At 49.9% G+C, this 21,977-nt stretch overlaps 1 protein-coding gene and 1 non-coding gene across 2 annotated transcripts in view; both read right to left on the reverse strand.

Moving 5' to 3' along the window:
• MMP24 (matrix metallopeptidase 24) overlaps positions 1 to 21,977 on the reverse strand; it is a 43,985-nt gene that overhangs the window by 7,798 nt on the left and 14,210 nt on the right. Inside the window, exons 2-5 of the mRNA XM_040981586.1 lie at positions 14,630 to 14,778; positions 10,754 to 10,870; positions 8,725 to 9,029; positions 1,564 to 1,725 (exon numbers count right to left, since the gene is read on the reverse strand). Of these exons, the coding sequence (XP_040837520.1) occupies positions 1,564 to 1,725; positions 8,725 to 9,029; positions 10,754 to 10,870; positions 14,630 to 14,778 (733 nt within the window). The remainder of the gene's footprint in view (positions 1 to 1,563; positions 1,726 to 8,724; positions 9,030 to 10,753; positions 10,871 to 14,629; positions 14,779 to 21,977) is intronic.
• On the reverse strand, positions 11,882 to 11,987 carry LOC121157529. The gene has a single exon (XR_005884051.1). It is a non-coding gene; the product is annotated as a U6 spliceosomal RNA (small nuclear RNA).

Genomic DNA, 21,977 nt, shown 5'->3' on the forward strand with positions numbered 1-21,977 from the left:
ATCGGCATTTTCCCCTAGAGTCCAAGTGTGATTCTAATGGGCAATCTGGCTGAGACTCCCTCCTGCAGGTTGTTCACACAGGTTCATGGGTTTAGGGATCCTCTCAGAGTTATCCAGCTGCCTTTGCAACGATGGAGGTGTTCAGCATCAGCTCTGTCCCACAGAGTGATCCAGGTGTATAAATGTGTGTCTATGGAGCACTTCAGTGGAGTTCTTAGTGTGACTGGGGAACCAAATTTTTATTTTTTAAAGATTATGGGACATGGCATGATGGCTCAGTAGCTAAATTCTTACCTTGCATGCTCTGGGATTGCATATGGGCACTGGTTTGTGTTCCCTCTGCTCCACTTCCCATCCAGCTCTCTACTTGTGGCCTGGGAAAGCAGTAGAGGACAGCCCAAAGCCTTGGGATCCTACACCCACACAGGAGACCCAAAAGAAGTTCCTGGCTCCTGACTTTGGATTGGTTCAGCTCTGGCCATTGTGTCCACTTGGGGAGTAAACCAGCAGATGAAAGATCTTTGTCTTTCCTTCTCTATGTAAAATCTGCTTTTCCAATAAAACTAAATAAATCTTTAAAACATTATGTATCTGAAAGGCAGAGTGATGGTGTGTTTTGGGGGCGGAGACAGAGATCTCCCCAAATGCCTGCATCACCTGCGGCTGGGCCAGGCCAATGCTGAGAGCCCAGACCTCCAGCTCCCATGTGGGTAGTAGAGACTCAAGGACTTGGGCCACGATCTGCTTCCTTCATGGTGTGTCAGCAGGAATGTGGATTGGAAATGGAGTATCCAGGATTTGAACCAAGCTTTCTGATGTGGGGCATGGGGACATCCCAAGTGGCAGCTTAACCCATGCTGAAATGCCTGCCCTTCAATTTTATTTTAACTAACATGTGTAAGCTTCATTGCTGGTATGTGGCAGTGGTTACTATACTGGATCCCGGATATCTATGAACTGACCACTGATAAATCCTATTGCTGCCCTGAAAATTGAAAAAGTCAGAAACCTTGGCTTTGGCATTGATCTTCCTCTGTGTCCCCTCACCCCAACTGTGTCTGAACTGTCTGGCTCCTGACCTGTCTCCCTCACCTGTCCTCTGTTACCTGTGGAGGTGGGTTCTACACTGTGCTGGCAAGCAGGTCTCAGCTGACCTTGGCTAAACTGGAAGCTCACATACAAGCGGGGCCTTATCTGGGAGACAGGCCCAATAGGAAGCTTTTCGCAGCTCATTTAGATGGCAATCGAACATTATAACATTTTTCCTTTGTAAGCTCAGAGTTCTGGTCATAATTCCCATGGTGTTGTATTGCTATTACTGGATAGATGTGTGGCTCTCCTGTGCTAGGGTAGCACCTATGAGACAGCCCAGTCCCTGGGTGGCAACAAGAAGGACTGCACAGGTGGGCAGAAGGACTAGGGAGAGGAGAGCGAGAGGTGAGTCTGCCCTTCCTTGGAGTCCCATCCAGGCATGCCTCGGCCTCCCTTCAAGGGCACTGCTGGAGGAAGGCTGGTAGAAGGGGGAGCATTTCCAGCGTGACCCACATGGGCCCTGCTACTCACCATAGATTTTCTGGATGCCCTGCAGGTCGTCTTGTGGCAGCTTGAAGTTGTGTGTTTCCATGTACTGGTAGAAGGGCGCCATGATGGCACTGGGGTCATTGGAGTGCTCCAGGCCCAGTGCGTGGCCCAGCTCATGCACAGCCACCAGGAAGAGGTCATTGCCTGTAGGAAAGTGTCCAGGGCATCCAGTTAGGTCATCAGTTAACCCACCCATCCAGCAGACTCAGCATTCACCTTGTGACCAGGGCCTTTATGCCGGCCACTGGGAATACACAGGAGGAGATGGGACAGGAGCCCTGCTTCCCAGCTCGAGTGTTGGATGTAGTGAGAGAAGGTTCTTCCGAAGGTGTCTGTAAGGGACGGGGTAGGGGGTAGGGCTCACGGGAGACTCAGGGGGCGCTCAAGCAAGCTTTGAGGAAGATATTCAGGGCAAGCTTAAGTCTTGGATACACAGGAATGGATTTGGGAACAAAAGAGAAGGTGTGGGAGGGGGTTCCTCCTAACAGAGGGAGCACTATAAACAAGTCCAGGTACAAGCAGTTTCATTCCACTTGGCTCTGAAGCAAAGCCTGAGGGGAGGGCAGGGGAGAGCTGAGGTCAGCCAGGCTGGCAAGTGGGGCCTCATCATGCCCATGGAGGAATGTGGAGCAGCCTCTTGGCCAGCAGCAGGCACAGTGGGGGGGCTTCAGCAGGAGCGAGGGCAGCAGCAGGATGAAATCACTTTGGCTTGGGCTGTGAGGATGATGGGAGGGGGAGCAAGGCTCAAAGGCAAGAGGGCCAGTGAGGTCAGCATGGAGGCGGGTGCGAGGGTCCAGGTGGGAGACAGAAAGCATCTGTACCCTAGTGGAGGTGGTGAGCACCAATGGAAAGTCCTGGGGAGCAGCCCACTGGCACCCCACTTCAGGACCAGGGCAGGCCACTGCCTGGGTACAGCACAATTCCAAGTCAGCAAGACTTGGGTCCTGGAAGAACAAACCACGGGCCAACACTGAGGTAGAGGGATTCACAGGTATATGGGTACACAGTCCAGGCCTGGAAGTGGGACACAGAACCTAGATTGTGAACGGAGGTGGCAGTATGGCACATGCTGCAGAGTGGCGTGGGCTCCAGAGTAGGAGGCACCACCTTCACCTTCCACTCTACCCCTATCGACTTTGTAAACCTGGCCAGGAGGTCTACCTTCTAAGCTTTAGTGTTATGTGTAAATTGTGGAAGTCATACCTAACTCCTAAATGCTGTGTGAGGACCAAGTAAGACCACCTGCTTGTTGAGAAGGATGGTGTGTGACATGGGCTGGTGATGTGGTTGCATGAGATGGAAGTTTGACTCTTGGTATAAGCACAGGGTCAGTGGCGATCTAGCAACTGGGTCCTCTTAAGGCCAGCTTCCCTGAGCTTCTGTGTTAGTCCTGAATTTGGGGGGTGGGGAGGAGCGGGGCGGGGAGGAGATTAAGTAGCTCCAGCTTTGGGAAAGAAATACAGAGGGCAGGGAGTTGGGTAGGCTGTGGCAGCCCCAGTCTGGACTCCTGTCGGTTCGATTACAGACCCCTGCTTGCCGTGATCTCTGGCATCTGCATGGCCCCTGAACATGGTATCTCCTGGCCCTCAGGCCCACCCCACAGCCTACTGGTAGCACACACTGCCTCCCTCATAGTCCAGGGAGGCTTCCAGGTCCCAGAAGCTGGAGTCATCATGTCCACCCTGGTCCCAGCATCACTGGCACAGTTGCCCTACCCAAGCCCAGGGAGGGCCAAGTGGGGCTGTGCATGATCTGGCCTTCCTGGCTAAAGTCTCAGGAAAAGCCAAGAAGCCCCTGGGGCAGAACCAGCCTGAGGGAGGTGCGTGCTTGCCTCTCAGCCACCATCACCTGCATCTGAAGCTGCAGACAGGAAGGAGGATGGGCAAGAACAGAGCAAGGCTGGCCAAGAGCCTGGGGCCGGCCTTCTGGTGGGGCAGGACAGGTTGACAGGGAGAAGGCCAGGCCACCCCCAGCTCCCTCCTCAAGTCCGGTCCACCTGGCAGCAGGGAGCTGTGACCTCATCGCTGAACTCCTTTCCAAACAAAGGCGGGCAGCTCAAGCAAGCGGAAGGCAGCTCTGCTTCCTGGGGTCCAACCCTGGCTGCGCTCCTGGCTGATCCCTTGACTTGGGACAAGCTGTTCAGGCCTCAGCCTCCTGAGCAGGTGCTTCCTTGGTGGATTGTGGGAAGGAACCAGGGAACGGGCCTAAGGAGCAGAGCTCAGGACTTGCAAGGTAGGGGTTGGGAATGGGGTCTGCTCTAAGGAGCAGAGTTGATGCTGCAATGTCATAGCAGCACATTTCAAACCGCTTCCCCTTTGCCTGCCTTGTAAGAATAGGGAGAACAACAAGGCAGAGGGCTCATTGTGAATCAGCAGGGTGGTGATGAGTGAGGGAGGACCAGCCTCCCGGTGCAGGATGCTCCTGAGTTCCTGGGCCTCTGGGCAAGTCCCCAGCAGTCTTCCCTGTGCTCCTCATCGGCTCTGTCCCCTTTCCCTCAAAAGGCACTTCCCTTTTGCTCTGGTGAATAACCTCATTCCTCAGAAGCTGAGCTCAATGCCCATCTTCCATGAAGCCTTCCACGACTTCCTCTGCTAGCAGTGAACCCCTCCCCCGCCCCCCTGCATTAAGGCCACTGGCACACACACTCAGCAATGCTATGATGATGCTGAGCTCTCTCAGGGGTACAAGCCAGGCTCGGCAGATGAGACGACAGAACAGGGCCCAACATGCAGCATTTTCCAAGAGTGGTCGTGAGGTAGAACCCCGTGAGAACCGTCAGAAATGCAGAGTCCTGGTTTCCCGCCTGCTCCGCCACCTGCAGGATGTACAGCTTCCCAGCCTAGGACTTCACTTTCCCCATCTGTCTGGTAGCCTGCCCCTCTCGGGGTAGGGGAGGGAAGGGAGGGGTCTGGGAAGCCTTGGGAGTCTTCCCCCTGCCCCAGGAGCCACAGAGCGTAGGATCCACTGACCTCCACTGACTTCCGTGGTTGGTTCATTTAAAGGAAATGGGTGGGACAGCAGAGCAAGCTTCCGGAAGTGGCGTCAGAAAACAGCGCCATAACAGGCTGGGGTAGTTGCTCACGCAAGACTCCAGAGAAGTGGCGAACCGGGAGTGCCCTTACAACTAGGGAGCCTTCAAACATGCAGGAGGGCAACATTCTAACCAAGGAAGGTTGGGTCAGGACATAAGAGATAACTTTTTTTTTTTAACGTTCCTCAGCTGAAGTGTATCAAGTCAGGTTGACGCGTCCTGAATTAAGCGCTTTCACCTGAAGTGTCACAGGCTGCCTCCACGTGCTTTCCCATGTCCCAGCGGCACATGGGACTTAAGCTTGGTGACTTCGCGTAGAGGCAGTCCCAAGAATCTTTCCCACAAAGGAAAGGAGGGTGTTGCAGTGCACCTAACCCCAGTCGCCCCAGGAGACTGCACCCACCCACGACAAGCAGTCCAGTTTCTTCAGTGGATGCCTGAGGGGCCTCTCAGACTCCGGGGGAGAGAGGGCTTCAGGAGCTCTGTCAGTCAGCTGTGATGTGTGGGCCTCACATGGGTCCTGATCAAGAACCGGTTACGGAAGACATTCCTGAGGTAATTTGGGAAAGCAAATTCAAACTGGCTTTCAGATTTTAAGAAATTATTCTGTGGAGCTTGACGGTGATTCTGTGGTTGTGTTTAAAAAAAAAAATCAGGGCCCGGCGCGGTGGCGCAAGTGGTTAAAGGTCCTCGCCTTGCATGCCCGGGATCCCATATGGGCGCCGGTTCTAATCCCGGCAGCCCTGCTTCCCTTCCAGCTCCCTGCCTGTGGCCTGGGAAAGCAGTCGAGGACGGCCCAAAGCTTTGGGAACCTGCACCCGCGTGGGAGACCCTGAAGAGGCTCCTGGCTTCGGATCGGCATAGTATCGGCCCGTTGCGCTCACTTGGGGAGTGAATCATCGGACGGAAGATCTTCCTCTCTGTCTCTCCTCTCTGTATATCCGCCTTTGCAATTAAAAAAAAAATAATAATAATAATAAAAAATCAGTCTTCATTTGGTAAAGCCTTGGAATTCAGACGCGATGGAAGGATACCGGGTGCCTGGAATTTCCTTTGAAATATCCCAGCCCCCAAATGAAACAAAACAAAAAACAACAAGTGTGGGTATAGAGGAAGAGACAACAGGTGTGGGCATGTGTTGAGGTGCTGGTGTCTGTGGGGCAGGTCCTATGAGTACTTGTCCCACTTTTGTGAGTTTGAAATTGTACATAATCAAAGTTGAGGGGAAAAGAAAGCCAGCAATGAAAGAGTTCCCAGACACCACTCCCCCCTCCTTGTTGAGTTTTTGTAGAAATGAAATGAGACAGCATACAGGTGCTCACTAACCCTTGATCCCTCTCATTCCAGAGCTCACCCAAGGCCATCTACCATGCTCCAGTTCATCGCCAGGGGCCTGCTGCTGCAGTTACAAGCTCCACCTAGACAGCCACGCTGGGTTTTCCAGAGTCCTGACTGCTGGCCATCTTGGATCATGTCTCAGAACTACTGGCTATTCCATCAGCAATGGGGTGAGTGCTAGGATGGTGCCTAGTCATGGGTCCCAGGCCCTGCCCACCACACTCACCATCGATTCTTGCACTCTGGGGGCGAGGCACAAGTCTTCTACTAGCAAGGAGTGTGGGGTGTGCCCGGCAGCAGAGCAGGCAGAAGGGGCAGCTGGAGGAACGAGAGTGCCTTCCCATGCCTCCTTTGGACAACAACCTTGCGAAAATTCATGCATCTGTATCAGGGCTGTGATCACATTTTATCAGCTGGCGGTACCACACAGAACCTCCAAAATGTTAGGACTCCTCTCCTGGAACCCAGTCAGCCATGACTGATCCAAAACCAAGAATGAGATCAAGGACAGGTGTGCAGAAAGCCAGGCCAGAGGGAGAGACACCAGGGCCGAGGCAGTGCAGCCTCTTTAGGAAACCGGACAGTGAGGAGTTGAACATTTCTGTAATGCTGCTGAGGCGATGTCCTGACAGCCCGGGCCGTGGGTTGTCAGTCCTTCCCTCACACGCCCGTGTTCTGAAAGAGGCCATTGCTTTCTATGGGCACCACACTTGGCCTCTAAGAAAATGGTGTTCAGAGTCCGTTTGCAGCCTGGAGTGTTGCCGTGGCCACAGAGATGCCTGGTGTTTCCCAACCTTGCTGGAGCTGGAGCGTGGGGACTCTCCTTGGGGTCTCCTGGTCAAGGGCCTGTGAGTTCTTGCTTATAATAAGAACTCTGGTCAGTTCTTACTTTCAGGCAGGTTAGGGCTGTGGAACCAAGATGGCCTTTCTGGGGTTGGCGGGATGCTTGTGTGAGACATTCCTGGGTAATTTATTAGGTCAAATACAGATTCCCAGGCCTAGCCCCACCCCACCCCACCCCCAAGCCGGAGAGAAACAATAGAAGAAGTTAAGGGCCTGTAGCCTGGAATCTGCATTCTTCAGATTTGCTTCAAGCTTATTCTGGTGTGCCTTGAGGGGTGAGAACCAGGGTGCTTAGCTTGGTGGCTAAGAATGTAGGCTCTACTCTCTCTTTTAGATCAGGTGTTTCCATTGCTCTGGCACCTTGACTCTTGGCTGACCCAGGGCAGGAAATCCTCTGAGCATGGTTCCTGTGTACTGCTTAGATGGGACAATGGAGATAGCAGTGCCATTTCTGGTTTGTGTACTATCAGGAGTTCCAGGAGAGATGAGGCCTAGCAGTGATGGAATGTGGGCAGAGAAGCCAGGGAAAGGTGAATGTCTGCAACTTTGTAAGTGTGTCCAGGTTATCTGTTGCATGTCTCTTATGATAACATATTGTTGGGGAAGTTGAGACATAGGTTTTAAGCTTAATGGATGGACTTAAGGGTAATGACCATTTGTTCCTCTTGGGGTTATGTTTAGTTGGATTATGACTGGTTGGAGTGCCATATGGACTTGCTTGTGATTTGCTATTTGCTATTTCTAGTGTGCTCTATTACACCAAGCTTGGTTAATAAAGACTCCTTAATAAACCTAAAAAAAAAAAAAAAAAGAATGTAGGCTCTAGATACCCACACTCAGAGTCAGACTTCAGCATTCACCATCAAGGGCAACCGATGTGGTTGAACATTCCTCACACCTCAGCTTAAAATGAGGATTATACTGACACCCATCAAGGCCATCATGTGTGGAAAGCACTTGGCTTAGGCCATAGGACATCAGTACTCTCCCCTACCTGCTGTCTGTTGTGGTCTCAAAGTTGGATCTTCCTGCCTTCTTCCCTCCGGTCTCCCACAGCCCTTTGCCTCCCGACAGGGTTCCTTAGGCATGCACCTGCCTCTGGCCCATTGGAATGCAGACAGCATGTCCTGGTTTTGTATAAAATGTTTTGACCACCTCCCCTCGGTTTTTGCAGAATTTTGCTTCAAGTTATGTTAGAGTTGGAAGGGATATTAGGGAACATGTAATCCAGCCTCTTCCCAGAGGAGGAGGCTGAGGGTGGTTCAACCAGGATTTGGGCCCCAATGCTGCATCTACCAGCTGCATTACTGGAGCCCTGAACTCTTCATTTTAAAGGGAATATGAAATTTTAAAAAATGAATAAAATAAAATAAAAAACAAAAACAAAACAAAAGAAAAAAGGGAATATGGATGTATGCATTGCGTACTGCTTGCTCTAAACATGAAGAAGGAACCCATCGGCAGCCCAAAAGTTCCACTTATTCTCACTGCATGGTGTTGACTGGCTCATGGTGACACATGGCAGGCTGTTCATGGACGCTAGAATAGCTTTTGGGCCTATGTTTGACCCAAAGGAGTGAGGCAAGCAGGCTGTTTGTGAGCTGGTGTTTGCAGACCTGCCTCTTTCTGACCCCACTTCTCACTTTTTCCTTCTACCTCCAATACTCTTCTTTGCCTTCTTCTTCATGGCCTAACCCACCCCCTCTTGCCCCAGTCCAATTAGACCATCTCCTAAGAGACCTGTCCCATCCCTGTGGCTCTGAACCTGATGCATCCACGGAGACACAGTGCCCATCCTCTAGTTCTTAGAGAAAAAGCTCTAGAATGCAGCCAATTCGCCCATGGAGTCCTGCAAGCTCTTCCTCAGGGATGTTTCCCTGGAAGCTGGGCAATACAGGATGCCCCCTACTTTCACCCCCTCCTGGACTTACCATCATGGTTGGCATTTCCCAGTGTCCACGGCTCATCAGAGTCAAAGTGAGTGTCTCCTCCAATTCCGGGGCCAGGGAAGTAGGCGTGGGCCAGGAATCCCCCTTCCCCATCAAATGGGGAGCTGTCACCATGGAAGCCAGAAGCAAAGAAGATCATAATGTCTGCTTCCTTCCGGTCACTTTTGATCTCATGGTATGGCACCTCTTCAAAGGTCAGTGGGGTCACCTTCTGCCACACATCAAAAGCCTGGCGAATAGCCTTCCTGGTGTCCAGCTCACCCACCTTTGGGGTGTAGTTGTGAATGCTGGCAAGAGAGTTGGGGGATCATTAGGGCAGGACAGAGCAACTCGAAGAGCTGAAAGGGGTGTCAGAGACCACATAGCCCAGTGCAATCTGCATTTGAACCCCATAACTTTGCCATCTGGCCTAGGGGTCACTGAGCAGGCAGAGCTTTGAACCCCCCCCCCCCTTCAGAGTAGCTTTGCTTTCATCTGTGTTTTTATCTTTGATCTCTGACAAATTTTCTGTTGAATAAGGAACTCTGTTCCAGTTTATAGGAAAAAACCCAACTTGGTTGATAGCACTGTCTAAATTTGAAGTTTTTTTTCCCAATGTAGAAAATGCACGCACTTAGAAGAGTCATTGTTAAATAGAAGAATTTAAGTCAGAATTCCCTTTAAAAAATCTTTGGCACCAGAGACCAACATGATGGTTCAAATGGCTAATCCTCAGTCTGCAAGTGTTGGCATCCCCTATGGGCACCAAGTCCCATGTGGGTTCAAGTCTTAGCTGCCCCACTTACCATCCACCTCCCTTTTTGAGGCCTGGGAAAGCAACAAAGGATAGCTGAAAAATCCTTCGGACCATATACCAGCATGGGAGACTTTCAGAAGGCTCCTGGCTCCTGATCAGCTTAGCTCTGGCTGTTGCGACCATTTGGGGAGTAAATCAGTGGATGGAAGATGTTTCTGTCTCTCCTTTTCTCTGTAAATCTGCCTTTTGAATAAAAATAAATCTTTAAGAAAATTTAGGTCCCAACTACTGTGGGGGAGTTCCAACGTGACGTGCTGTCAGCTTAGGTATTGAGGGTTGCTGGATCCACACTGCATAGTCGGGCACAAATGGAGCATCATTACTTATGGGTGCTCTGCTCCATGAACACCAGGGGCAGTCAGTAAACTGAAGTAGAGCGAGGCTGAGTGACAGACGTCAGGGTCAGAGTTGGGTTAGATCCTGGTTCTTTTAGATTCATCTTCTCTCTTCAGTTCCTAACCCAGATTTGTCTTTTCCCCTCTCCCATCAGCTTTATGAAGAAAGCCTGTTCTGATCTCTCTCTGCAGCTCAGTCAGCAGGAGAGTCCATGGCTTAAACTCTTTAAGAACCTCTGACTTAGATCCTGCACCCGCACCCAAGGGATCCAACTCAGATGCTATTAGAGCCCTAGGAGGTGCCAGCCAGAACCCCCTGAGCCTGGCCTGGCCTCAGCCCCACCTGAACTCTGACATCCAAGTTTATTGAGTGGCCCCATGGTCCCTGTTGCTGATCCTTACTCAGAATGAGAGCCCAATCTTGCTGTGCCCCCACTTTCTGCAGACAGTTCTTAGGGCAGGTCCCAGTTCTTTCTGCTCCTCAAAAGATGGCTGTGGTTCTGGGTTGGAAGTCTTGGTTTCAGGTCAATTTGGGGTAGGTTTGTGGATGGGGATCCAGATTAAAGAAGTGGAGTTTGGCAAGCATTGGCTGGGAGAATGAGTTCAGCCATGGTTTTTGAGTACAGCTGAAAGTTACTGGACAGTCTACCCTCTCCCCTTTCTGTAACTAAAAACACAAACGGTGAGGCCCCAAGGGACCAGATAAACCAGAAGGTGGAGCCCAAGTATCCTGCAGAGGCCATAAGAGGTCAGTCACTGGTTCTGTGCACTTGGTCCTGATGGCTGCATACCTGACCCTTGCCCCATCCTCTGACCCAGTACAGTATGAGGGCTGGAAGCACAGAGGAAGAATAGGGAAGAAGACAGGGCATTAGGGCACCTGTAGGTGATGTGCTTTTGTCTCCACTTCTGTCCAGTCAGGGCATAGCGCTTGTTTCTCCGCCTGCGACTCAAATGGGGATGATCAGGGACACCACATCGGGGTTTCTTCATCCACCTGGGCAGAGAGGACACACAGACACACAAACATACATGCTGATGTCAGCAAACAACGACACTATTCAATCCTCGGTGCAGCATGCACCCTTAGCGTGCATTATGAACCCCACAGGGACGTGGATGACTGATTGGCTCACGAGTTCATTTCCTCCCAACCATGTACACCGAAACAACATTTCGTGGCAGAGTTTAGGCATCAGAAAACACAGCTCAGGAAGTTCTAGCTGTAGCATAGCAACAGAATCAAAGCCAACTCCCCTGACCCCCTTCTCTTCTGCAATCCAACAATCGTGGTTCTTGCTCTCTGCAAGTTGCCATGAATCTCAAAGGAGGCAAATGCGGTTGGGTCACAACACTCCCTGGTATAAAAGCCTCCAGTCTTTCCAGAACACCTAGTATAAAAGTGAAGCTGCACCAGCCCATGCCTACCCATCCCACATCGCCACCTCACCCCTTCATCCCCAAGGAGCACAGCCACAGTGACCTTCCTACTATTCCCTGAACATATTCAGTCCATGACCACTGAAGAGACTTTGCATTTCCTCCTCACCACATTTTTCTGTGGCTTGCTCCCTCACTCTGTCTCTCCTGAGCATCCTCTGAAGCAGCCTCACCTGCCTCATCGCCTGGCCATTTGATGAGCCTGCCTGAGTTTTCTTCACAGCTTCTATCACTTCATGAAAATACACATGTGATTTATTGTTTAGTCTCTCTTTTGCCAGTTTCTGAGCTTCAAGAAGCTGGGAACCTTGCCGGCACCCCAGGGTGGGTACAGAGCCTGACAGAGAAAGAATCTGATCATGATTGAATGAATGAGTCAGAATTCTCCAATTCAATACAATTACACTGTATTGTAATTGAAAAGCTGTTAGCCTCTAAAGAACTGTAAATTCTTTGAGGACAAAAGCTGTGTGATATTCATCACAGTGTCCCTAGATACTCAGCCCAGTATCTGGAACTAAGTAAATCCTGGTGGGTGTTAACAGGTAAAGTTACATCAGGGAACAGGAAGTCTGGGGGCACTGTTGGGGATTTTACATGCCACCTTTGTACAGGGGCCATGCTAATCTTCTCTGTATCATTCCACTTTTAGTATATGTGCTGCCAAAGAGAACATACCGCTGGGGATTTTAAATCAAGCTTCCAGGGTGACATATTGAAAAGATCTTGGCCAAGTTCATCCTGCATTTCTTGTTCCTGTGCTGCCTACCAACCAGCTAAACCACTGCTTGGCATCACTGGGAAAGCAAATAGTCCAACCTCATTTGCTGTTGTGACAAGAAGCTGCCATTAGCAATAGAGAGAAAAAGACGGAGACTGCTGTCACCAAACATTAAGTCTCTTGAGGGAGTTAACCAATTCTTTTCCATCTCTGTGTTCTTACTGCCTTCAGGGTGTTCTGTATTTAGAAATCAATGACTGCAGCCATTGTGGTAGCACAACCATGCAATGTGAATTCTCAGTATGTCCTATGACATTTTTGGTTCTTGTTACACCCTTGTAGTATAATAAGAAATTATCCTCAATTTATAAATGAAGGAGAAGATATATAGATACACTGAGTAACTTGAAAACAGAAGATAAGAACTTGGTTAAATGAGTACATGGAACATTAATTAATGCAATCTAATAGAGAAGGACCTGGGCTTTGATTCCCTACACAATCAGCAGTTGGTTGAGTCAAAGGAAAGATACTGATGGAATCGATAAATGAATGATTGTGTTCTGCTTCCCAGGGAGGACACTCACAAAGCAGTGCTTTACATTGCTGATCATGCTTCCTTTCCCTCATGGTCCCTGGGAAGAACCCAGGAGCCACCTCTGCTGTGACAAGGGCCCCTAGGGGAGGAGACAGGCCCAGAGAAAAGCAGCCATTGCCCAAGGTCCCAGAGTGGGAGCTGGGGCTCACATCTCTAAATCCCACCCATGCACCTGCCCTATGCTTCCATGACACCCTCCCTCGCCTTGTCACTGAGAAATCCAGGCAGAACTGCAAGTGGGGGATGCCATCCTCTTCCCTCAGCTTGGTCCCTCTGCCTCCCTCTCTCCCCATCCACCTGTCACTCTCTGAACCCTATCCAAGCTGCCTGGGGCTTTCTGGAACAGTAAAACCAAGGCCAGGTGGTACCTCAGCAGAGACACCAGTGTTCCTGGCCCAGGGTGTGCTGTGATGAGGCCTGCGCAAGACCCCCAAAATAACCTCTGCCTCCAAAGGTGGTTGGGCTCCCCTCACCCAGAGAACTGTACAGGGCCAAGGAGGCACTGTGCTCATGATACCCTGGTTGTCATCAGATGCAGGATCTCAGACCTGCTCCCCCCTGCAGTGAGAGGACCTTAGGACCAGCAAACATCCAGACAGAACTTGGCAATCACAAAACTCCAAACTCAGCATATTTTAATGGAATTAGCATTTGAGAGCTGTAATCCAACTCTTTTCTTGGTAAATGAACATGCTGAAATTATTTTGACAAGGAATGACCTAACCCAAGGCATGAACTCATGCTCCATCCTCAGCAGTGGGCATTTCCTGTCCCTCCAGGCCACCTGCAGTGTCTTCTCCCAACTCTGCACCTCCTCCCACCCCAGCCAGGGCTCCCATGCCAAATACTTCCTTAGGAAGCTCACTCCAGCTCTGGTCCACACCCTCATGACATGCATGGTTTTTCTTGAACAGCTTTAATAGCTTTTATGGCTACTTCAAACTGCTTTCCACCAACTGTTTTGAAATATTCAGTTAATCGTTGTCATCATAGTTATCCTGGTGGGCCATGGATCATTTGCAGTTATTTCTCTCTCTCTCTCATCTGAAACAAAGAATGTTTTCCCTCGGTGACTGCCATCATTCCAACTTTCCTCCACTGTGCTTCTGAAACATTTCCTCCATGACCTTCTCTATGCGTCCCCTTCCCCGCTGCTGGCTGCCCTATCCATGCTACTACTCCATTGAGGTTAACCACAGCCTCTCTTACTGACCCCTCCACTACTTCTCCAGCTGCTCCTTCCTGGCCTGCTCCATGGGGTTCCTTCCCCATCCTTTTGCTCTTCTTCCGTTTGGTGTTCTCCCTGAGTGGCTGCAGCCATCTTCGGGCCTGTTGTAGATGCTACAATTACCCCTCCTGCCCGCCCCAAATATCTGCGCCGGAGACTCAGAGTTTCCTTTTGAGCCTGTGTTTTTCACTCGTTGGGAGCCTTGGGAAATTGCCCAGAGTGTTAGGACCTTGGTCCTCCAAACCTTATGTTAATGGTTAACGGCCTTCATTCAGTGACAGCGTCTGAAGCAGTCTGTGAGAGGTGAGTAGTGAACTGAACTGAGTAAAGTCACAGGGGTGAAGCCTGGGATGAAGTCAGGATGGCTCTGTGTGGATAGCCCACGTGGACACAAGTACACATGCTCTCTCTCTCTCTCCCTGCTTCCTAACTCATCCATGACCTTCCCTCCACACAGGATCCACCACCCAAGAGCATTGTCGGACTCCAAGCCAGTAGGGCCACCTGAACCAGGGACTGAGAACTCCAAAACCATGAGCGAAAAAGAAACTTTCTTCCTTGATGAGATACTTTAGTTGTGGTAACAAAAAGCTGACTAGTAGACTCCCACCACTGTACCTGCCTGGCACCTTGGGGATTTCCCATGGTGTTCCTGCAGGAGAAGATAGACAGGTAGGATGGGCATGGCAGATGCACAAAGGACAGACAAGGGCATGACCCATGTTGAGTCCAGAGAGTAGTAATGCCTAAGGTCCCACACAGATCTTACTCGATTGTTGTCTGGTCCAGCACACCAGTGACAGGGATGCCATAGAAGTGCTGCATGGTGGAGACTGCTGACTGCAAGGCCTTCCCCGAGAGCAATGCAGACGCCCGGGAGTCTGAGGGCAGCAGGTAGCCGTAGGACTTCAGCCAGCTCTGAAAGACACAGGATGAAAGAGGGGGCGTTAGGCTGGGAGAGAGCATTCTACCTGGGCAGAGAGTGCCCCACAGACCAGGGAACACCCTGCTTGAGTGGCTCAAGGGCTCATGCCTTTTTCCTTCCTTTCCGCAGACACTGTTGTAGAATCTCCAGAAAACACAGTCCTTGGCTTACTCCCCTACAGTAGACCTTCCACTGCCCACTACTAGCTACAGAATAAAGACTCAGTTCGTATCCAAAACGTTTCACTCTCTGACCTCTTCACTCATACTAGTAGGACCTGTTGAAAATGTTGCATCCCTAGGGAGTAAGTTGTGGCATAGGAAGTTAAACTGCAGCCTGTAGAACTAGCATCCCACGTGGGTGCTGGTTCCAGTCACAGCTGCTCCACTTCTGATCCAGCTCCATGGTAATATGCATGGGAATGGGGCAGAAGATGACTCAAGTGCTTGGGCACTGCAGCCCAAGAGGGAGACCAGGAAGAAATTCTGGGCTCCAGGCTTTGGCCTGGCCCAACCCTAACTGATGCAGTCTTTGGGGATGGAAGACTTTCTTTCTCTGAGTCACTCTGCCTTTCAAATAAACAAACAAGGGCGTAATGGCTAAGGTCCTCGCCTTGAACATGCAGGAATCCCATATGGGCGCAGGTTCTAATCCCAGCAGCTCCACTTCCCATCCAGCTCCCTGCTTGTGGCCTGGGAAAGCAGTCCAGGACGGCTCAGTGCTTTGGGACCCTGCACCAGCATGGGAGACCCATAAAGAAGTTCCTGGCTCCTGGCTTCAGATCAGCACAGCACTGGCTGTTGTGGCCACTTGGGGAGTGAATCATTGGATAGATCTTCCTGTCTATCTCTCCTCCTCTCTGTACACTGCCTTTCCAATAAAATAAAATAAATCTTTAAAAAAAAACAAATAAATCTTTAAAAATAAGTAAATAAATAAATGTGGGCCTAGCACAGTAGCCTAGCAGCTAAAGTCCTCTCCTTGCATGCACCAGGATCCCATATGGGTCCCGGTTCTATTCCGGTGGCCTTGCTTCCCATCCAGCTCTCTGCTTGTGGCCTGGGAAAGCAGTCGAGGATGGCTCAAAGCCTTGGGACCCTGCACCTATGGGGGAGACCCGGAAGAGGCTCCTGGCTCCTGGCTTCAGATGGGCTCATCGCCAGCCATTGCAGCAACTTGAGGAGTGAATCAGTAGCTGGAAGATCTCTCCTCTTGTCTGCATATCTGACTTTCCAATAAAAATAAATATTTTTAAAAAGTGTGTCCCCCAGAAGCCATGTGTGTAAGGTCAGTCTGAAGAATTCTGTTGAACACTTATTGGCACAGGAGTGTGTGTTTTTACTGCACTCCTTCCCCTCTAAAATGAGCCAGCTATAAACAAAACAACATATCCTCTAATTTAAATAATTTAATTATATGTACACAGAAAACAATCTGAAGTCCACATGTGAACAATATCATATAAGAGAATTTCTTGATTTCTAGGATTTTTGATTTCTTGATTTTTGGGTTATATGAGAGATGTGATACTTTAAATTTATTTATCTACTTTTGTTTTTAACATTTCAGAGGCAGAGTGAAGACATGGAGAGTTAGACAAATAGTGAATGGCCAGGGTTGGATACGGCAAAGACAGTTGCCAGGAACTCAGTCTAGGTCTCCCACGTGGGAGCCATCCCTGCTGCCTCCCCAGGCCTGTGCTATGGGCGCTGGGGACAGGAGTCTGGAACTGAACCCACGAGGGATGGGGAGTCAGGAGCATCTTCACCACTTGACCAAATGCTCACCCGTTCCCAGCTGTTTCTTGTTTGTGAATGAGTTTATTGTGGATGTGCTTGTCATTAGAAGTCACACTATTCTGGAAATGACAGTTCCCACTGATCTTGTATAAGTGAGAAGCAGTGTGCGGATGAGGAAGGGGGCAGGGAGATGGTCAGCCTTGAACACAGGTTTAATTTGTATTCTCTGATCAGTAAAGAGTGAACAACAGGTTGACCTAGAAGCCTTGAGGCACTATTTCACACACACACACACACACACACACAAATCCTCACTGCCTGTGACAAAACCTAATTGATTAAAATCCAAATTGTCACAACAGTGAAGACTTCAAATGCCCACCCCTGTGACAAGCTTCCTGCCCTTCAGAAAGAAAGTCTTAAGTACCCAGCGCTTAGGACAGTGCCAGGCACACAGCACACAGAAGTGCCCGCTGACCATGTCCATTCAGCGCTTAACTACCTCAAGCACTGTGTAAGGGAGACAGGTGCGGAAGGAGTCCACTCACTAATGAGTGAAAGGACTGTGGTACAAAGCAGGTGTGTGCGGGGTACTATGGAGAACAGAACACAGGTGTCTTTTTTTGTTTCTTAAGATTTATTTATTTGTATTGGAAAGAGAGGAGCTGAGATAGAGATCTTCAGTCCACTGATTCACTCCCCAAGAGGCTGCAATGGCCAGAGCTGAGCTGAAGCCAGGAGGCAGGATCTTCTTCTAGGTTTCTGATGTGGTTGCAGGGTCCCAAGGCTCTGGGGCCATCCTCTGTTGCATTATTGGGCACAAGAAGGGAGCTGGATAGGAAGTGGGGCTGCTGGGATATGAACTGGCGCCCATATGGGATCCTGGCGTGTGCAAGGCAAGGACTTTAGGCTCTAGGCTACTGTGCTGGGCCCAAGATAGGTCACTTGTCCATGAGGATGGGATGAGGGGAGGGGCATTCAAGGCAGGTGTCCAGGGGTAGTTGGGGTACAGCACTTGCAGTTGCCTGGAGGGGTGGAAGGTTGGCATGTTTTGAGCAGTTTTGATTGTGGCTGGAATTTTGAAGGGCGTCAGGGAGTGGCGGTTAAGTAAAGAGGTTGGGAAGGAGGCCAGTGGAGAGCTGATATGTAATTATATGCTCAGTATAGACAAATCACAGACAATCACTTGTGACCTGCCTGTGACCAAGGATTAGTCACTCAAGTTAAACACCTGTGAATGGAAATGGCAGGGAGATTTACAGGTGCCTGGTCCCCCGACCCATGGGTGCTGTAACTTCTCATCCCAGGTTAGGTGGGTCACCACGCAACAAGACCCTGCATGGAGTCAGGACGTTCTCTCACACTCCCTCCCTTTAGGAAAGTTTTAATTCAGAACTTCTAAACTGAATGAACTAGGTTTTTGATGCAAAGACACATGCAGCCTGGAGCCCCTAACTTCCCTCCTTGTTGGGCAAATGAGCGTGGGCTTTCTTATTCAGGAAGTGTAAACACTAATCCCTCCTCCCCAGGGAGGTTGTTAGGAGGAGATGAATGGATGCATCTGCTGCCTAATAACATTACTCAGTGCTGACTATTCCCTTTATATGGCGTTCCTGTTATCTTTGGCACGTCAAGGCCAAAACCATGGTTTTTGATTTCTCTGTCATCTGAAATCTAGAATTCTACCCTCCTACACTCTCCCTGGACCAAGAGCCAGTCCATGGAGGGTGGTGCCATGTACCATGGTCAGGTCTATTTTCTATCAGGTGACTTAGGGACACACCATCTGTCACCTAAGACAGGGAGTGCTGCATGGGGTTGGGATGTGGTGGATAGACGATAGCTCAGTGGAATTGTAGACTGTTCATGTTGTCGCTGGGCTTTCTTGGGATCGAGCACAGTCCTACACTCCACTGGAAGAGAATGCATTCTCTACAGGAAAACTTTCTCAGCACTGAAGTAGTACGGGAGAAGAAGCCTGGGCAGGTGCCTGCACTTCCCTCATGGCCTGGCTTCCAGGAACCCTTCCAGGCTTAGGGCTTAGGTGTTGAACAGTCACGCTTGGAAGGAACGGTTCTTTTTCATCCTTTACACCAAGTTCATCCTTAAAAATCTTTAAAAATTGTTTCAGTCTGAACTACTTCAAGCCACTCCAAAGAGGAGATACAATATAATTAGAAAATGTATCCTGAGGCTGGCACTGTCACACAGTGGGTTAAAGATTAATTTTCATTGGAAAGGCAGATTTACAGAGAGAAAGAGAGACAAAGATCTTCCATCCACTGATTCACTCCCCAAATGACCGCATTGGAGCTGACCTGAGCTGAAGCCAGGAGCTATGAGCTTCTGGGCCTCCTATATGGGTAAGGGCCCCAAGCCTTAGAGCCATCCTCTACGTTTTCCCAGGCTACAAGCAGGGAGCTGGATGGGAAGTGGAATAGCTAGACCCCAAACTGGCACCAAAATGGGACCCTAGTGCTTGCAAGCAGCAGATTAGCTAACTGAGCCATCATGCTGTCCCTAGCACAGTGGATTAGGTCACCACTTGTGATGCTGGCATCCCATATCCAAGTGCTGGTTTGAGTTCAGGTTGCACTGCTTTTGATACAACTTCCTAATAAGTGCTTCAGTCTGCTACCTTGGATGGAATGCCTGGTGCCAGTTAATAGTCCTGGCTGTTCCCTACCAGCTCCGTGCTAATACACCTGGGAAAGCTCAAGAAGGGACCAGCGTAGTGGCATATCAAGCGAATCTTCTGCTGGCATCCACATGTCCTAGCTGCTCTACTTCCCATCTAGCCCACTGCTTGTGGATTGGGAGAGCAGCAGATGGGACCCTACACCCTTATGGGTGGCCATCAGAAAACTATGCATGAACTTCTGTTTTCTTTTGCAAGAAAACAGACTTTTAATTCAAGTTTTCTATGAACTTTAAAAAAAGGATTTTTTTTTCTTTAATTTGACAGGCAGAGTGACAGAGAGAAACAAGGAAAGAGAGATGTTGATGTGCTGGTTTGCTCCCCAAATAGCCACAACAGCCAGGCCTGGGCTAGACCAGGTCAGGTGGAAGCCAGGGACCTTGGAACTCCATCCAAGCCTCCCTTGTAGGTGGCTGGGGTTCAGGTAATTACATCATCTTTCGCTTCTTTCCCAGGAGCATTACCAGGGAGCTGGAGCAACTGAGACTCAAAACAGTAGTCTGACATAGAACACTGGTACTGCAGGCCAAGGCTTAATCCACTGAGCCTCCAAGCTGGTCCCTCTGTGAGCTCTTTGCAGTACCCTCATACATATGTGTCTGCATCCGCTATGGGTGTTTACCACGGTGCCTGGCCTAACTCCAAAAACCTGAGCTCACAAATGGAAGAATGAACAGCTGGTACCCAGGTGCCAAAGCAGAATCTCATCTTCCAGAGGTGTCATGAGGAAGACTCTGGAAGGCACCATGCACAATTTCTGGACTCTTGGAGGATGAAAAAAAAAAATTCTGGAAGTCAACCTATTGTGGTTTAATGTCCTATCGTGGTTTAAAAATTCACTAGGGAAAAAATGTCCACTTGTAAAAATTCACTAGGGAAAAAATGTCCACTTGTTCTTCATCAGAACGGCTTCTGTTTCATCTTTGTACACCTGCACTCATTCATCAGTCTCTGGCTGTGTCAAAGGCCTGACCTCTCCAGCTCTGTCACCAACCCCCAAGGTGTCTGGCGCCCTGGGAGTGCTGAAAGAGGTGCAAACCCAGAGGGACACGAGAAGAACTTCTGAGTGCAGGCAAGGACCAAAATAGCTGAGCCACAGCATGGATGTGGGGATCACGGACAACACCATGTGACACCTCTGCTGGCCATGAGGTAGGATTCTGACTCTCAGGAGGGCAGAGCTGAGTCGTGGCAGGGAAAGGAGAGAGCAGAGAACAACAGGGAGGAAATGGAAGAGGGAAGGAAGCGACAGACAGCAGAGGCGGTGGTGAGATTAGACGCGGCCGTGGGGGCGGTAAGAAGCAGATCACTGGCAGAGCCGATGGGCACACCCAGCCAGCAGAGCTAGCCGTGGGGGAAAGAAGGCAGTGGTCTCCTGGGGGCATCTAGGAGCATGGCTCTGGGGCAGAAGTAAGGCTGAGCCACAACGGACAGCCCAGACGAGGAGTGGGGAAATAATGAGAGGCAAAGTGACCAGGTGGCATCATTGGAAAGGCCAGAGGTGAAGTCTGGCATGTCAAGTTTGGAACCATGAACTACAGGGACAAAAATGGAATAAAAGTCCTTGGTCAGAGAGTCTGGACAGGGGCCAGTATGATAGCTCAACAGGCTAATCCTCCTCCTGCAAATGCCAGCATCCTATATGGGCACCAGTTCTAACTCTGGCTGTTCCACTTCCAATCCAGCTCTCTGCCTGGTCCTGGCAGGGACTTGTGGGAGACCCACAAGAAGCTCATGGCTCCTGGCTTCGGATGGGCTCAGCTCTGGCCAATACAGCCACCTGGGGAATGAACCACTGGATGGAAAATCTGTCTCTCCTTCTCTGTCAATTTGCCTTTAAAAAAAATCTGGACAATGGAGGTCAGAATCCTGAGTGCAGGTGTGAGTAGCAGCAACCAGGCAGGGGGCTCAGCAAGAGTTTCAAGTCTGGTTCCTAAGATTTTATACACAGATGGCAATGACAGGAGTCTGCCTAAGGGACAGCAGCCTATGGAGCGAGGGAACAAGGAGCTCCATCCAGAAAGGACAGGTGAGGTGTGCTTAGTCTGAGGAAGGAAGGACAGTATGCAGAACACAGAGGTTCGTGCTATTTGACACAGGAAGCTTTTAGGAAAGCCAGAGAGAGAGTACAGGACGCAGGTTAAGATTCATTGTAGGAAACAGTTCTTTACCAGCAGAGATGTTCTAATTGTAAGAACACCTACTACATACCTCAACAGATCAATCTTTTTTTTTAAAGAAACTATTAGCTCTACATCCTAAGTGTAAAATTTATTTTTATCCATTTATTCATTCAAAAATATTTATTGTGAACAATAACAAAGTATAAAAAGAAAATATTTACTAAGAACCTACTGTATAGCAGGCAATGTGTGCTAGGGCTAAAATGGTGCACAAAAACATTCTAGTTACCTTCTAGGTACAGTGATGGAAGAATCATGTGGCACCACTAAGTTCTGTGGAGAACTCAGCAGGTTGAGTGGTCAATGGGTGACAGGGCAGCTGTTTTACATAGGTAGTCAGGGAAGGTCTCTTTGAGGTGACACTTGAGCCATGATTCACTAGGGCAGGAAGCATGTTCCCATTTAGAAGACTGACAGTGTCAGTTCATTAACTAGCCCCTGGCCTCTCCGTGCCTGCTCCACAGTCGGCACTGGGTCCTTCACCTGCCCCTCTCCTTGGCCAGTCCTCACAGTGGCAGATGGTCCGTTGGCAGCTCCAGCCTCAACCCTGAGATCCCATTGGGTCCCTGTAA

The sequence above is a fragment of the Ochotona curzoniae genome, unplaced genomic scaffold (assembly GCF_017591425.1).
Source record: "Ochotona curzoniae isolate NIBS_2020 unplaced genomic scaffold, NIBS_Ocur_1.0 contig_3520, whole genome shotgun sequence".
In the NCBI taxonomy this organism is placed as follows: Eukaryota; Metazoa; Chordata; class Mammalia; order Lagomorpha; family Ochotonidae; genus Ochotona; species Ochotona curzoniae.